We start from the raw sequence: 17,827 nt of genomic DNA on the forward strand, positions 1-17,827 counted from the left end.
GAAATAGTGAGGAAGGTTAAATATTTAGGAGTATATATTACAGCTTCTAATGTTAAATTGTATAAAAATAATTATGAGACATTATGGGTTAAAGTGCAAAAGGATTTAAATGATTGGAAAAAATTACAGTTATCTTTGTTGGGGAGAATCTCAGCAGTTAAAATGAATATTCTTCCAAAGTTTCTTTTCTTGTTTCAAATGATATATATTTTGAAAAAAGATGTTAATTTGGAGGAATGGCAGAAGGGGATTAATAAGTTTATTTGGGCAGGGAAAAAACCAAGAGTTAAGTTTAAGATTAAGTATTATGATGCGGTGGCTTTAATGCTGATTAGTGATTGGCTCAACTTAACAAATAAAAATATCCTTTCTCTTGAGGGATGGGATTTATTATATGGATGGCATGCATATTTAATTTATGACAAAAAAGTAGATCAGGTTTTTAAATCCCATATTCTGAGAAGTGCTTTGTTGCGTGTCTGGAAGAAGTATTATTATAGGTTAAATTATAAGATTCCAATTTTGGGGATTCCTGGACATGTGATAGAGGGAATATCTAGGGGTGTAAATTTGGATAGGATTTCTTATAAGGAATTAATTACCGTAGCTTGGTAGGGAAGGATTGGCAACTAAAATCTTTAACTGAGCTGAATCAAGAAAATATTGTACACTCTTGGTTTCGGTATAATCAATTGTTAGTTAGGTAGAGTTTAGATCAAATGGTTGGTATCACTTTAGAGGATGTGAATTTGGTAAAACAGATTAAAGATCAAAATCGAGCACATATAAAGAGAATTTATAATGTTTTAATAGAATTGGATTCTGAAATGGAGTTAGTTAAAGATTGTATGGTTAAATAGGCTCAAAATATTCAAGAGCCGATTTTATTGGATACATGGGAGACAATTTGGTTAGAAATGTAAAATTTACTCAAGCGCAAAATTTAAGAGAAAATTTTTACAAAATGTTTTATAGATGGCATTTGGATCCCCAAAAGTTGTCCCGCATGTATCCTAATTTACAGCCCAAATGTTGGAGATGTGGAAGTTTAGATACAACTTATTTTCATATTTGGTGGACTTGTAGAGATATAAAAGCTTTTTGGATTAAAATTTGGTGGAATATTCAAAAGATTTTTAAGAGAAAGATAAAATTTACTCCGCAATTATTTTTGTTGGGTATTATGGTTGATTTTGATGTTAAAGAAATTAATTTGATGCTGAATCTTATAACAGCTGCAAGATTATTGGTGGGGCAATATTGGAAGAAAAATTCTTTGCCTACTATGGAAGAATGGATACTTAAGGTGTCTAATTTAGCAGAAATGGCGAAAATCTCCGCCTATTTGAAGGACCATTCACAAGAAAAATATATTTCGGTTTGGAGAAGATGGATTGATTATATTCAAAAGAAATATGAGACTGAGAAGTATTATCTTACTTATGAGTAGATTTTAGATTATTATTAATAGTTTAATCTGGTTGAATTTATATTATTTTTTGTGTTATAGTTTAATTATATTATTATTATTGTTTTTAATTAGTTAATACTTTTTTGAAAAGGAGTTAAAATATGTTATAGATTGTTTGATAGTATAGTCGGGTAATGTTAGTTAGATTATGATTGTTTATTTGTTACCCTGTAATCAGCTCTGGGAAGTGGGGGAGGGGGGGAGGGGTGGGAGAGGTTTGGGTTATATTGTATTAAATTTGTAAAACTTTTAATAATAATAAAAAGATTAATTCATAAACTGAACAGCACTGGAAAAAATCTCCATTTGAGGATTATGGTGAGAATGAAAATCAAGCTGCAATGCTTAAAAATCACCATTAGTATCAGAGAGCTATACTGGGGCATGTATACATGTATCTCATATATAATATAGCTCATTTTTAAGTTATACAATGCTAATTCCATGTATCAAAATAAGGGGTGAGAATTTTTATTGCAAAGGGGTGAAGGTTTGGTAGAAGACACTTTTAGTGCTAAGAAGAACAACTGAAGTGAGCACCATGCTCCAAGGAAACACAAAAGCAAGTAAACAAAGGACAGGAGACATGGCTAGGTAATTTTTTTGATAACTTAGAGCACCCTCCCACTCCTCCATCCTTTTAAACCTTGTCCAGTAATCATGTGCTGGAGCCACACTATAAACACAGAAAGAATTGTGAATTTTATGAATTGTTTGCCTGTCATTTACATTATTTATTTGCTTAGTTTGCTTTTATACCAGAGCTCTGGTGGGGCAGTGGTTAGAATGCAGCATTGCAGGCTGACTCTGCCCACAGCCTGGAGTTCAAGCCGGTCAGGCTCAAGGTTGACTCAGCCTTCCATCCTTCCAAGATTGGTAAAAGGAGGACCAGATTGTTGGGGGGCAATAAGCTGACTCTGTAAACCGCTCAGAGAGGGCTGCATAAGCACTATGAAGCGGTATATAAGTGTAAGTGCTATTGCTATTTCAGGACTTATAGTGTAGCTTTTATTTACATTCCACTACTAAATAGCAGGAATCTATGCAATCCATATTCATCAGTCACAGTCAGTGAAGATTCTGGGGAATTATATAAGGGAGATTCCAAATTCCCCTATGGTCAAAATCCAACTTTTCAGGCATCAGATTTCTTTAACTATAAATATATTGCCTGTTGGGGGCCATAGATGCGAAGACTTTAGCAGAAGAACTCTGTAACTCTTTATGTTACATAGCTTCTATTGTGTAGAATGATATTTTCACGGTTTTCATCCCTTTTTTCTCTTTCTTAGTTTTCTCTCACCTCTGTACTTTTGGTCTTTTTCTGATCCACTCTTTCTACCTGCTGGAGGATAGCATACTAGAGCAGTGGTGGCGAACCTATGGCACGGTGCCAGAGGCGGCACTCAGAGCCCTCTCTGTGGGCACGCGCGCCGTCGCCCCAGTCCGAGGCCTTCAGCTGGGTTTTATAAAACCTTTTCTCTTTAGGCCTCCGTGGCAGTGTACAAAAAAAAAAAGGTTCAATCAGTCAGTCAATTTCAACTTCTTGTGGGGAAAAAAAAAGATCTTGCAAAGTTGGAATTGATTGATTGAACTTTTTAGTCCTACCCAGTCTGCTGTTACCACCGCAGTCACGTCCACCCAATGGGTCACGCCCACCCAGCACCCGACGATGCATAAGTGGGTTTTGGGTTGCAGTTTGGGCACTCGGTCTCTAAAAGGTTCACCATCGCTGTACTAGAGGCTCTTAGCTAGACACAGACTTAAGAAGCTGAGGCCTTCTATTATTTCCAAAATAAGACTTGTCTGTTATTGTTTCATGCAAGCACTAGCTTCCAGAATACTTTTTTTTTGCAGAAATTATATTCCTAACTTTAGCATTTCTCTTGTCATGTTTTCTTTTCAATGAGTAAAACTACCTGGTATTCCAAACATAGAGCCTTGAGGCTACAAACGGCCTACCACCTCAACTGCATCAGTTTCCATGATCTGATTCTGGCTGAATAGTGCGATTCAGGGAACACTGTTTGGGGAAGACTGACTAAGAACCCTGCCTCTTCCCAGGGAATTCTGAAAGTCCCAATTCATCTGAAAGCCTGATTCACTTACTGCTTTACAAGCTGCAAAAACTGATTGGATTTACAGAAAAAAAAGGAAGGAAATGGCAAGCCACATTAACAAGAAACCAAGGACACACACACACATGGGAAAGGCAAAATTAAGATCCAAATTGGCTTCCATGGCATCTCTAATTAAAACAGATCAAGCCGCGGGCTCTCCAGAGATACTGGAGAACTTCTGCCAAACTCTCCAAATAATGGGAAAGCACAATCAGTAGCACAGCAATTCATGCAGTCCATCTCAATCAGGAATGAGAATTAAGGGATTAACCAAAAGATATAATAATGCTTTGATGTAGCTCCTTCTACAGCAGTGGTTCTCAACCTGTGGGTCGGGACCCCGTTTGGGGTCGAACGACCATTTCACGGGGGTCGCCAAACAAGGCTGTCCGCCATTTTTTTCCCTCTTTTTTTTGGTCATGCCCCTGGTATCCGGTGATGTAAAAGTGGTTGGGGGTCACCACAACATGGGGAACTGTATTATGGGGTCGCAGCATTAGAAAGGTTGAGAACCACTGTTCTACAGCAAGAGTCTCCAACCTTGGCAACTTTAAGACTTGTGGACTACAACTCCCAGAATTCCTCAGCCAGCCAAGGTTGAAAGGCATAAATTTCAGATGGCTAATGCCTGAAGGCATTTTAATAAACTGGAATAATACAAGATATCGACTGGACTCAATTTGGAAAGCAGAGAACTTTGAAGTAAGAAATAGAGTAATTTTGGATGAAGGATTGCAGCAACAACAAGAGGATAAGCAGATGGGATTGGGTGAGGGTTGTTGTTTATTTGTAAAACTTTTAAAAAATTTTCAATTAAAAAAAAAAAAGAGACACACATAAAAAACAACATAAATTGTTGGAATACCCAAAAATGGGGAAGCTTTATTATACATCAGCACAACAAAAGAAACGAGGGATGGTGATATCGTTAAAGAGACAATAGATTCTAAATTAATATATTCAGATGAAGAAGGAAGAATTGTAATGGTTGAAATATATTTACATCAAAAACAAATACTGCTAGTGGCAATTTATGCCCCAAATGACAGTCAATAACAATTTTATCAAAGATTACACAGGAAATTAATAGAAATGGAATACCAAAATATTTGTTTAATAGAAGACTTTAATGCGATAGTAGATGGAACAATGGATTACAAAAGTAGCAAAACAGGAAAACCCATAAGAAGAAGACTACCCAAGACATTCTTTGATATGGCAGAAGAAATTGGAATTCAAGATGTCTGGAGAGAAATCAATCTTCAAAATTGACAATATACCTTTTACTCAAATACCATAAATCCTGGTCAAGAATTGACATGATTTGGATGACTTCTGAATTAAAGATGGATATACAGGAAATTGAGATAGAAATAGGCACATGGGCAGATCATAATCCTTTAAAAGCGACATGGAAAGGAACACAAAAAAAACCAAGATGGATTTTAAATCAGTCTATACTAAAAGATAAAGAATTCATAGACTTGGCGAAAAGAGAAATGGAATTCTTCTTTAAAGAAAATAAAGAAGAAGACACATCACTACAAAACGTATGGGATACAGCTAAAGCCTGTTTTAGATGTATAGCTATAACGTATATGGCAAAGAAAAATAAACAGAGAAGACAGCAATATTTATTATTAAAAGAAAAATTTAGAAACTCAGAGACAGAATTACAACAAAATCCACAGAAAAAGACTTTGAAAAGAGAAATGGAAATAATAAAACATAAGCTGAATTTGTTGGACTCAGAAAAATTGGCGGAACAAATAAAGAGTGCAAAACAATTTTTTTTCGAAAATGCCAACAAGCCAGGAAGATGGCTAGCTTATGAGCTCAAAAAACAGAAAGAGAAGAAAATAATACATAACTTAGTAGATGGGAAAGGTTGTTTACAATTTAAAAAGGAAGAAATAAAAAAGATAATTAAGAAATATTATAAGGAATTGTATGGCAAAGAGGAGGCTGTAAAAGAGAGAATTGCTCAATATTTAGAAGAAAGTAAATTGCCAAAAATTCCAGAGACATTTAAAACTATATTAGAAGAAAGAATAACAATGATGGAGATATTAGAGGCTATAAAACGACAAAAGAATGGGAAAACACCAGGCCCAGATGGGCTACCGGCGGAACTTTATAAAAATCTACAAGATACATTAAGCAAACCATTGAAAGCTGTTTGTAATGGATTATTGTTAGAGGCCAAACTTCCAAATACATGGATAGAAGCAAATATTACTTTGATACCAAAAGAAGATTCAGACTTGACGTATATTAAGAACTATAGACCGATTTCATTACTCAATGTCGATTACAAAATTTTTACTTCAATAATGGCAGAGAGACTGAAAAAATACTTGTTGTTGTTGTTAATTGCGAAGTCGTGTCCGACCCATCGCGACCCCATGGACAATGTTCCTCCAGGTCTTCCTGTCCTCTACCATCTTCTGGAGTCCATTTAAGTTCACACCTACTGCTTCAGTGACTCCATCCAGCCATCTCATTCTCTGTCGTCCCCTTCTTCTATTGCCCTCAATCTTTCCCAGCATTAGGCCCTTCTCCAGTGAGTCCTTCCTTCTCATTAGGTGGCCAAAATATTTGAGTTTCAACTTCAGGATCTGGCCTTCTAAAGAGCAGTCGGGGTTGATCTCTTCTAGGACTGACCGGTTTGAACGCCTTGCAGTCCAAGGGACTCGCAAGAGTCTTCTCCAGCACCATAGTTCAAAGGCCTCAATTCTTTGGCGCTCAGCCTTTCTTATGGTCCAACTTTCACAGCCATACATTGCAACTGGGAAAACCATGGCCTGGACTATACGCACTTTTGTTGGCAGGGTGATGTCTCTGCTTTTTAGTATGCTGTCTAGATTTGCCATAGCTTTCCTCCCCAGGAGCAAGCGTCTTTTAATTTCTTGGCTGCAGTCCCCATCTGAGGTGATCTTGGAGCCCAGAAAAATAAAATCTGTCACTACCTCCATTTCTTCCCCATCTATTTGCCAGGAATTGAGAGGGCCGGATGCCATGATTTTGGTTTTCTTAATGTTGAGTTTCAAGCCAACTTTTGCACTCTCCTTCTTCACCCGCATCAAGAGGCTCTTTAGTTCCTCTTCACTTTCTGCCATTAGCGTGGTATCATCTACATATCTTAGGTTGTTGATATTTCTCCCGGCAATCTTAATTCCAACTTTTGTTTCATCTAGCCCTGCCTTTCTCATGATGTGCTCTGCATATAAGTTAAATAGGCAGGGCGACAGTATACAGCCTTGCCGGACTCCTTTTCCAATTTTGAACCAATCAGTGGTTCCGTGTTCCAGTTCTCACTGTTGCTTCTTGACCCGCATATAGGTTTCTCAAGAGACAAATGAGATGGTCTGGTACTCCCATCTCTTTAAGAACTTGCCACAATTTGTTGTGATCCACACAATCAAAGGCTTTTGCATAGTCAATGAAGCAGAAGTAGATGTTTTTCTGGAACTCCCTAGCTTTCTCCATGATCCAGCGTATGTTGGCAATTTGATCTCTAGTTCCTCTGCCTCTTCGAAATCCTGCCTGTACTTCTGGTAGTTCTCGATCCACATACTGCTGGAGTCTAGCTTGTAGGATTTTAAGCATAACTTTACTAGCATGTGAAATGAGTGCAATGGTGCGATAGTTTGAACATTCTTTGGCATTGCCTTTCTTTGGAATTGGAATGTAAACTGACCTTTTCCAATCCTGTGGCCACTGTTGAGTTTTCCAAATTTGCTGGCAAATTGAGTGTAGCACTTTTACTGCATCGTCTTTTAAGATTTTGAATAGCTCAGCTGGAATACTGTCAGAAAAAATACTTAGCTGAGTTCATATATCCAGATCAAAAAGACTTTTTACCGAAGAGACAAATTAAAAACAATTTAAGGGTGATAATGGACGTATTAGAATATTATGAATTACATCCAGGGAAACAATTAGCATTAGTGGTTTTAGATGCCTAAAAAGTGTTTGATCATATTTCCTGGCAATTTATGGTTCAACAATGACAAATAATGGATTTTGGAAAGAATTTTACAAATATGATAAAAACAATATATAGCAACCAGACAGCAAAAGTGATTGTGAATGGAGATTATACTGAGAGCTTTGAGATAAGAAAAGGTACAAGACAAGGTTGTCCACTATCTCCATTATTATTTATCTTTACTTTGGAAGTACTAAATAGAAGGATAAGACAGGACACAGAAATTAAAGGATTGAAAATAAAAGATGAAACATATAAGTTACAAGCATTTGCTGATGATTTAGTGTTTATCTTGGAAGAACCTTTAGAGATGATCCCTAAACTATGGGGAAAGATAGAAGAATATGGAGAAATGGCAGGACTAAAAATAAGTAAAGAAAAAACCAAAGTAATAGTAAAGAACCTCACAGATAAACAAAAAAGGCAAATACTAGAGAAAACAGAGGTACAAATAGTGAAAAAAGTTAAATATTTAGGTATTCATCTTTCAGCTAAGTGTTCATCAATAAAAGAAGACAATTATACAAAATTATTGAAGCAAATAAAGCTAGACTTGGAAAGATGGAAAAATCTGCAGCTGTCAATATTAGGAAGAATTGCTACAGTAAAAATGAATGTGTTGCCGAAGATTTTATTTCTATTTCAAACGATTCCGATAAAACTTAAGAGAAAATTCTTTCAAGATTTAAATTCATTGGATTTGAACTTTATTTGGTAGGGGGGGAATGCTAGAATTAGGATGAAAACATTATAAGATGCTAAGGAAAATGGAGGTTTTGGGTTGCTGGAATGGACGTTGTATTACCAAGCATCTGTGTTAACATGGGTGAAAGAGTGGATAACACTTAGAAATAAAAGGTTATTGTATTTAGAGGGGCATGATTTACAATTGGGGTGGCATGCTTTCTTATGGTACGGGAAAAATAGAGTCCATAAGTATTTTCAAAATCATTTTATAAGAAATGCCTTGTCAACAGTATGGGAAAAAAATTAAAGCTAAAATATATTTAAAAATTCCAGGGTGATATAAATGGAGCCATTTATAAATCCGAACTTGATAGACTTTGAAAAAATATGGACATATAAAGATATTCTACATATTGATGGGAAATTAAAATCTAAACAAGAATTGGAAAATCAGGGAATTAACTTGTCCTGATGGGCACATTTACAGATACAAAGTAGATATGAAAAAGATGTAAAAATATATGGATTTTACAAGGATCAAACTGTGTTTGATAAGATTTTGTTAACCACAGATGAGAAATTAATCAAGAAAATGTATAACTTTTTGTTAATTTTAGATATGGAAAGTGAACAAAGAAACAATGACAAGATGGGCAAAAAATTTTGGCTATAATATAGAATTAGAAAAATGGCAAATGTTATGGGAGAGAAACTATAAATTAACAATGTCAACTTCATACAAAGAAAATCTGTATAAAATGTTTTATAGATGGCACCTACCGCCAGCAAGATTAGCAAAAATGTTTAAAAATATGTCAGATAGATGTTGGAAATGTAAACATAACATAGGCATTTATTATCACATTTTGTGGACATGTGGTAAGGCAAAGGCCTATTGGAGAAAGATACATATGTGGTTAGAAAAAATATTGGGTGAACAAGTGGATTTTAAAGCTGAACTTTTTTTACTAGGTATTATCCCTGAAAAGACTAATAAGCAAAAATTATATTTAATCTTACACATTACTACAGCAGCGAGAATAATTTTTGCACAATACTGGAAGAATGAAGGACTGCCATTAGAGGAAGAAATAATCAGGAAAATATTGGAATATGCAGAGATGGACAGATTAACTGTGAGGTTGAAAGATAAAGAAGATACAGACTATTATCAAATTTGGAACTTATTTTATTCTTGTCTAGAGGAAAGAATGAAGGATTAGGAATTGAACAAGTATTAGGACAGCAAACTCCAGACAACTTGTTGATTGTAAAAATTAACATATGTTGATGAAAAAAAAAAAAACAATAAAATCTTGCCAAGATTGGGGGTCTCTGTTCTACAGTACAGATATTGGGCTCAAACAGCACTGTCAGTAATGTATGAAGACAATGCGCATGACCGTTGCTCAACACGTGCATCTGCTCTGCATAGGGAATGTCCAAGACTCAACCCCTGGCACGTCCAGCTAAAACCAATCAGATCTATTTATGCATCTATTTATTAAAAAAATATATATGGCTGTCAAACTCACACATGGTGCCTCCAGGTGGCTTACAAATTAAAATTTCAGTGGAAGAACCCATAACACCTCCCCATCCCCCAACATTTAGCAAATATGGCTAAAGATCTTAGAGAGCTACTGTCAATCAGAATAAAATGCCATATTGAAAAAAGAGTCTCCTTATGTTCCACTCATAGCCTGCAACTGCCTAGAAAGACTCTCAAAGCAAAATCAGACGGAATAAATGAAGCTGGTGTAGTCGTGAAGATGCTGGCCTAGAAACCAGGAGACTGTGAGTTCTAGTCCCAGTTTAGGCATGAGCCAGCTGGGTGATTTGAGGCCAGTCACTCTCTCTCAGCCCAACCTCCCAGGTAGTCCTTGACTTATAACCACAACTGAGCCCAAAATTTATGTTGCTAAGTGAGACATTTGTTAAGTGAGTCTTGTCCCACTTTATGACCTTCCTTGCCAAAGTTATTAAGTGAATCACTGCAGTTGTTAAGTTAGTAATGCGGTTGTTAAGTGAATCTTATTCCCCCATTGACTTTGCTTGTCAGAAGGTCATAAAGGGGGGTCACGTGACCCCGGGATGCTGCAACCGTCATAAATATGAGTCAGTTGCCAAGCATCTGAATTTTGATCATGTGACCATGGGGATGCTACAATGGTTGTAAGTGAGGAAAAAAAAGTCAGAAATCACTTTTTTTCAGTGCCGTTGTAACTTTGAACTAAACGAACTGTTGTAAGTGGAGGACTACTTCTAGTTGTGGGGGAAAAAAGAGGAGGGGGAAAGAGTATTATGTATATTTGCTGCCTTAAGCTACTTATAAAGTAATAAAGGCAGGATAAAAATCTAATCAATATAATAACCTAATAGATAACAGAGACAATTTGCTCAATTGTGCCCCCTATGTGTATGTGTGTGAGATAGTATATGCCTTAGCACATCACCTGCCAAGACAGACTGATGCTCCAGAGATGCTAAAAATGCAACGACACAGCCATAACATCAACGGAGACTGAACTGAAGAAAGTCATAATGCATTTAAAAGATAGCAGACGGTATTCCTGAAAGAGATACCTCATTAACACAGCAGCACCGAGAGAGAAAAGGATAGAAACATAGAAAGGTAGACCTTAAAGGCCAATATAGGAATGTAAGCCAGTGTGCTACACTCTTCCATCTTTTCCACTCTTTGATACAATGATTGCAAATATGTAGAGAATATAGATGTGGGACCCTGAAATAATAAAAGTTCCTAAATTTGGCACTTTCAGAACTTTGCTGAAAAATGCCTTTCAAGGTGTTACAAAAGATGCCAGTGTCTTTAGCATTACTTCAAAATATATCTTACAAAAGAGCTGGTGAAACTTTTATTTTAGATTAAGTGTGGACAGCGTTTGAGGGCTTGGGAGCTGTAATTCAGGCTTTAAAACTCTCAGAAATACACAGGAAGTGATTTCAAGAAGTCACAGAAAGGGTAAGCTATCCTATTTTCTGTTCTTGTTTCATAGTCACTAGAGAAAAAAAAAATCACAGCCCATTTCAGGGTTTGGGGGACTTTAAAAATTGGAGTTTCCCAGATTGTTACCATGCTTAACCTTATTTATTTATTTATTTATTAAAATTTATAGACCGCCCCACTCCCGCAGGACTCTGCGCGGCTAACAATAAAAACACAATATAACTTAACAAGACAAACAATACAGTAACATTCATCCAGGGGTCAGATTTTATAAACCCCAGGCCTGCCGGAAAAGCCAGGTCTTAAGCAGCTTGCGGAAAACCAACAGGGTGGGAGCGGTCCTAATCTCCGGGGGGAGCTGGTTCCAAGACGTGGGCGCCATCACAGAGAAAGCCCTCCCCCGCGGCCCCGCCAAATGGCACTGCTTGGCCGACAGGACCTGAAGGAGGCCCAGCCTGTGGGATCTAACCGGACGAAGGGAACTATGAGGTAGTAGGTGGTCTCGCAAATAGCCTGGCCCTAAGACGCCCTAAGATGTATTTTAAAACATTGAAATCGGCTCCCAAAAGGCATTCTGACATGGGGAAGGAATCAAATTCTGACAGCAGGAACTTGAGGTTCTGGTTGGCTACCTGTGGGCCATTATCTTCACTGCTGTGCTGGCAATTTCAGCTCCCAACCCCTCAAATGCTGTCCATACCTAATCTATGCTAAGAGATTCACCAGCTCTTTTGTAAGGTATGTATTGAATTAATGCTAAAGATACTGGCATTCTTTGTACAGTAACATCTTTAAAGGCATTTTTAAAGATAAAATTAGCATTTAAACTTAATCGGCAGACACCATATGGACAGATTACTGTCTATCTGAGCATGATGTACACACATTCTAGGCAGCTGCAAAGTAAATTCTCTTCCATGCACCCACACCCACATTTTCTCTGCATACTGATTCAAGCAAGGACAATGGTGCTCATAGAGTCAGTATTGTTGTCGATACAACATTCAGAAAGTGCAGGGAATGGACCCACCCAGCTACATGCTTCATACAAGAAGAGAAAGAAAAGCATTGACAATTTTACCTTTATGTCCATCTCAGGGTTGACAAATTCTTTCAGATACTGAATGGGTCCCATCAGGAAAGGGCAATGATTGCTGAACACCTGTCCACGTTAGAATGCAAGAGGTGACGCAACAAATAAAATATAACCTTTTTTCTTATAAGCTCCTATTTAATTTCCTTCCCTCCACCAAAAAACAAAGCAAGGACTTCCCTCCACCAAAAAACAAAGCAAGGACTTCCCTCCACCAAAAAACAAAGCAAGGACTTGTGGACTTCAACTCCCAGAATTCCTGAGCCAGCTGCGCTGGCTCAGGAATTCTGGGAGTTGAAGTCCACAAATCATAAAAGAGCCAAGGTTGCCTACCCCTGGAGTAGACCGTTGTTTGAAGCTGTGTGTGCACAACTATCAAGGTTCTGCCACTTACCTCTTGAAGTCCCTCCTGTGCCATTGACCGGAACCACAGAATCTCCCCAATAATTGTCATCCTTTTTAGAACGTTATCTATGCCTGGACAGAATAGATTGTGATTATAGACACAATTTTCCAGGAGCCACAAGACCTTTAGCTTAGCTTATCCCAAGCTGGTAGCTGATCGTATTTGAAGTATAACATCCATAATCACTACCACCCAGCTTGAGAATGATGGTCATTCCATAAATACCTTTAGAAGGCATCCAAATGGGACAAACTATCCAAGATCAACAGAAGTTATTATTTCTGTGAAAACCAACCTAGTCTAAACAGTCTTAGAGTGAGAGCCCAATACAGTTGCAATATTTAGAACCAGTGTCTGGAACAGCAGAAACTTCTACAAGGCTGCATCTGCTGGCAAGTTTCTAATGATTTCAGATATATTTATAATCTAAAACCTCTTTTGTGGAAAACTCTGCACAGAAGTTTGGCAATATAATATTCTATTCCATTCCATTCCCTCTCCATCCCCTCACCCCACCCAAATCTATTGGCCAGTCTCAGGATATATCCAGGCAGCTCGCCCAAACTGTGGTAATGCATGACAAAACTATGCCATCATAATTTGCTCTGTCCCCACATTCAATTTCCAGTTTGCTTTACTAAAGAGTTCGGTAAATTGTGCTATAGGAGGAAAATCCAGGTTGAAGTTCACATTCAGCTACAGAAATTCCCTAGAAGACTTGAGGGTGGTCATAGTCTCTCAGCTCATATTATGCCACAGTGGTGGTGGAAATGTCATGCTCACTATCCTGAGCTCTTGGAGGAAAGGTGAGTTAAACCTAATGAATTTGTTATTTCTAAAATACGGGCTTATCAACGTAGTGAGAAATGAGACATAATATCATCCATTCTAAAATTAGGTCAGAAAACGGTGCATTTAAAAGTCAGTAATAAAGCCCAGGGTGAAAACAGATTTGACTTCTTTAGTTATGGTTTCTGTTTCCTTTTAAGAAACAAACAAAAAAATATCCTGAATTCACTACTAGTCTCATCTGATGACTGCTGAATACTTGAGGCAGAGAATAGAAAAACAAGCTTTACAGAACTATTACCTGATAGGCGGGGCATTAGCGTTGCCATCTGCTCTGGATGGCAGAAGTTGGATCTGATCTGAACCAAAATATCCATATTCTCAATCACAAGTTTCTGAAAAGAATGAAACTTGGTGATATTGTATGAAGACTCTGAAGATGGTACAAAAATGATCTTGACCAGCCTGCTTCTCAATTTGCTCTGAGAAACAGCCATATGCCAATCTTTGAATCTCACCCTAAGAATCTTAGCAGTATTTCTAGAACCAGACCTTCTGCTCAGCACCTATTCTTCTAATCCGAAAGGCAGGTTTCATGCACTGTGCTAAGCCACTGTTGACCAGATATCAGAGTCGCTCAATTAATAGACTAGACTAGACCGTGAAGAATGGCAGAGGACTCACAAAGAACTCTGCCCAAACCAAATAAATTATATTACGGCTTCATGAGTCCAGAATAAGTAAGAAAATAACTGATTCTAATCTGTTCTCCTCTCAACCGAGCTTTATACCTTTAGCTCCACCATCTGTGAGGTGACATGCCACATGAGGTTATCACTTAGGAACTTCATTCCATAAGGACCAAGGAGTTCAGCCAATGCTCTCATTTCTGCAAAGAAACCAAAAGGTATTCATCAGCATTTATTACAGTACAATAATGTAATATGCACACCTGAAGCAGCAACAGCAGGGACAATTTTTTGATTTCTTTCTCCCGTGGACATCTGGAAAAAGGAGACACCATATGCTGGTTTATCCTCTTCTAAGTATAGAAATTGCGATAGAGATCTCAGCCTCCTCATTTAACATATTGGTAGCCTTTTTAAAAAACAAAAAATAGCAATAGCCAAGACTACAGGGCACTAATGTCGAATACAACTCACTCAAGAGACACCAACCAGAATTTTCATCTGCTTGTCTGGGGTGAACAGAGTTAACCGAAATAGTTATGTTAAATCTAGTGGAGATTTGTCACACATTCATATTTACCCTTGTTATTGAGTATATTTTTCTTTTTTTTCAACATTTTGCTGCCAAAAATTAGCGGCATAGTCTTGGAAAGCTTCAGGGATATTCAGAAAAAGACCAGGAAGGATACGGAGAGCCCATGGGCTGACCTTTATCCATTTTGACTTTAGTAGGCAGAGTTTTATCTCGGTTTTGTATGATGTTCCAAATTCATTCCTGTCTTCTAACTGGTTGAGAAACAGCCAAGAGTCATTTCCCTGCTACTATCTGCCACTGCTGAGGCTAGAGAGAGACACAATTGCAAAACTTCCATTGTTCTAAGATCCAAACTCTATGACATAATGAACATTCTAACTAGGAACCTCATGCACAAAGCAAACTTCTTGTTTGAAGTTGCGTCTTTAAGATCTTACATTTAAGGCCAGGATTTTATTTTTAATCTTTATATATTGCTGTGAGAGTGTATGTTTGAAATGGATGGCTGAATGTTACGGTTCCCTTTGTTGATGCTGTCCTGGTTCTGAATACTTTGGTACTAAACTCAAGTTGAGCTCAATTCCTGATCCATGTATTTTGCCTATGAACAATATGGAAGTGGCTTGACATCACCTTCATTTGGAATGCTTTTTTTTTTTTATTGAAGATTTTTATAAATTTTTACAAAAAAAACAAAAGAATAACAATACAACAACAACATAGACAAGAAACAAAACAAAACAAAACAAAACAACCCTTCCCCTACCCCCCCCAAAACACCCACTCCCTCCCCCCCCCCCCGGAGCTTCCCAGAGCAGAATATAGGCTTAATTAAAAAAAATAGAAAAGTTATATGAAAAAAGAGAGTATAACTAAGATATATGTATGTATATAAAAATAAAAGTTATAAAAAAGCTAAATAATATTTTTATATCCAATTTAAATTGTATAAACTTTATCCATTTATCCCAAACAGCAAAAAATTTCTCTTGCGATTGTTCTTTTAAGAAAGCCGAAATCTTTGCCATTTCCGCCAAATAAGACACTTTAAGGAACCATTCCTGCAAAGTAGGCAAAGATTCCTTCTTCCAATATTGTCCTACTAACAGCCTTGCGGCTGTAATCAAGTTTAACATCAATATAACTTCCTTTGTGTCACAATCAGTAACTATACCTAACAAAAATAATTGTGGAGTAAATTTTACCCTCCTTCTAAAAATTCTCTGAATATTCCACCATATCTTAATCCAAAAGGCTTTTATATTTCTACACGACCACCAGATGTGATAGTAGGTGGCATCCAAACAACCACATCTCCAACATTTAGGCTGTAGGTCAGGGTACATAAAATACATTTTTTGTGGGTCAAGGTGCCATCTATAAAACATTTTGTAAAAATTCTCCCTTAAATTCTGTGCTTGTGTAAATTTAACATTTCTCACCCAAATGGTTTCCCAGGTATCCAGTAGGACTGGTTCACCAAAATTTTGCGCCCATCTAATCATACAATCTTTAATTAATTCTGTTTCTGAATCCAATTCCACTAGAACCCCATAAATTCGAATGCTTTTTTCAACTTCCCATTTCTTCTTCTTCTTCTTCTTCCTCTTCTTCTTCTTCTTCTTCTTCTTCTTCTTCTTCTTCTTCTTCTTCTTCTTCTTCTTCTTCTTCTTCTTCTTCTTCTTCTTCTTCTTCTTCTTCTTCTTCTCTCCTCCTCCTTCTCCTTCTTCTTCCCTCCTCCCCCCTCCTCCTCCTCCTGGATTACCGAAGATTACTTCGTTATTCTCTGCTTCATACAATTTACTACATCTTCAGATTTAAACCTCAGCTGCAATTCATATGCTCAAAATTTGCCTTAGCCAAGCTAGGCTTGGCAGGAATTCCACAGCTTTTAATTGGCAATACAATTCAAGTCTTTCCGCTCATCTACTAACACTTGGAATTAAATTCAAATAAGGTGACCCAATTATAACTCAATTCTGAATGGTTCAGTCTAGGCCAGGGGTGCCAAACTACTGGCCCACAGGCTAAATGCGTCATACCGAAACTGCACCCACCCCATTGCCAGCAGTGGGGAAAAAACTCACGATACATCACAACATATCACGTGACATTGTAAGTTTGACACCCCTAGTCTAGGCATTTTGACACCTACCTAGGACATCAGAAAATTCTTCAGCACTGAAGATCTGCTCCCCTTCTTTGGGAACACTGACAAAGGTTTGCATTAAAGGTGAAAGGACAATGGATCCCATGCTTGCCTGCCGCAGAAGTGACTCCAGATACCTGGGAAGAGATGCCAAGAAAATCTGTTCCACTTATGAACAACTAAGTATTACTTTCTTAAACTTGTGGCAGGGCAGCTATGTGAAAAGAGGGAATAACAGAAGCAGGAATTCTTACTAGTAAAAAAGTCTTTCTAAGAAGGCTTTGGCTCACAACCATGATATCCTTTCTCTCTCTTTCTAAAGGGATGTACTAATGGAACAGCTCACGCATACCTGAAAATAGGACAGTATTTTCAGCACTGACAACCCTCAACGTAGTCTCGAGTCTTTAGAGAAATTTTTAAATAAATATCTCAGATATTCCAGGGCTGACTCTTGGAATTTCAAGGAGATAGTAAGACTGATCTTAGTGACCTTGGGACAAATTTTACCCAGACTCTTACAGTTATACAGCAGTATTTTTTTTCCCTGCAAGTCATCATTATGCCCTGGCCACATACCAGTTGGTATAGACTGTGGTGATTGTCTGCTCCCCATTTGCATCCAGTGGCTGTGTGTGCTGCAGTAGCACTCCACGGAGGAGGCGCGAAATATCTACTCCTACACGATGCATCAAGGACACCAGGAAAGTAGCATAGGCCTGCACCCCTGCTAACACTTCTGTGGGACGCACTAACTCTGGAGAACTTGGGTTTGGTTTCACCAGTCGCACCAAAGACCTATGGGCAAGATTGGGAAAGTAAGCAACATCTGAAAACAAGGGCAAACAACAAAGAAACACACATACACACACCAACTTGCAACCCTCAAGTCACTATTCAGCAGTACAGCATTATGCTATATAGCT

The 17,827-nt window shown here is 37.7% G+C and overlaps 1 protein-coding gene across 2 annotated transcripts in view; it reads right to left on the bottom strand.

Moving 5' to 3' along the window:
* NCKAP1L (NCK associated protein 1 like) overlaps positions 1-17,827 on the bottom strand; it is a 111,219-nt gene that overhangs the window by 35,783 nt on the left and 57,609 nt on the right. For both annotated transcript variants that reach the window (XM_039344737.1, XM_039344736.1), the window contains exons 21-26: positions 17,481-17,699; positions 16,908-17,038; positions 14,320-14,417; positions 13,830-13,923; positions 12,728-12,810; positions 12,322-12,402 (exon numbers count right to left, since the gene is read on the bottom strand). In XM_039344737.1, the coding sequence (XP_039200671.1) occupies positions 12,322-12,402; positions 12,728-12,810; positions 13,830-13,923; positions 14,320-14,417; positions 16,908-17,038; positions 17,481-17,699 (706 nt within the window). The remainder of the gene's footprint in view (positions 1-12,321; positions 12,403-12,727; positions 12,811-13,829; positions 13,924-14,319; positions 14,418-16,907; positions 17,039-17,480; positions 17,700-17,827) is intronic.

This window comes from Crotalus tigris, unplaced genomic scaffold (assembly GCF_016545835.1).
Source record: "Crotalus tigris isolate CLP2741 ecotype Arizona unplaced genomic scaffold, ASM1654583v1 scf7180000017937.1871474, whole genome shotgun sequence".
NCBI classification, from domain to species: Eukaryota; Metazoa; Chordata; class Lepidosauria; order Squamata; family Viperidae; genus Crotalus; species Crotalus tigris.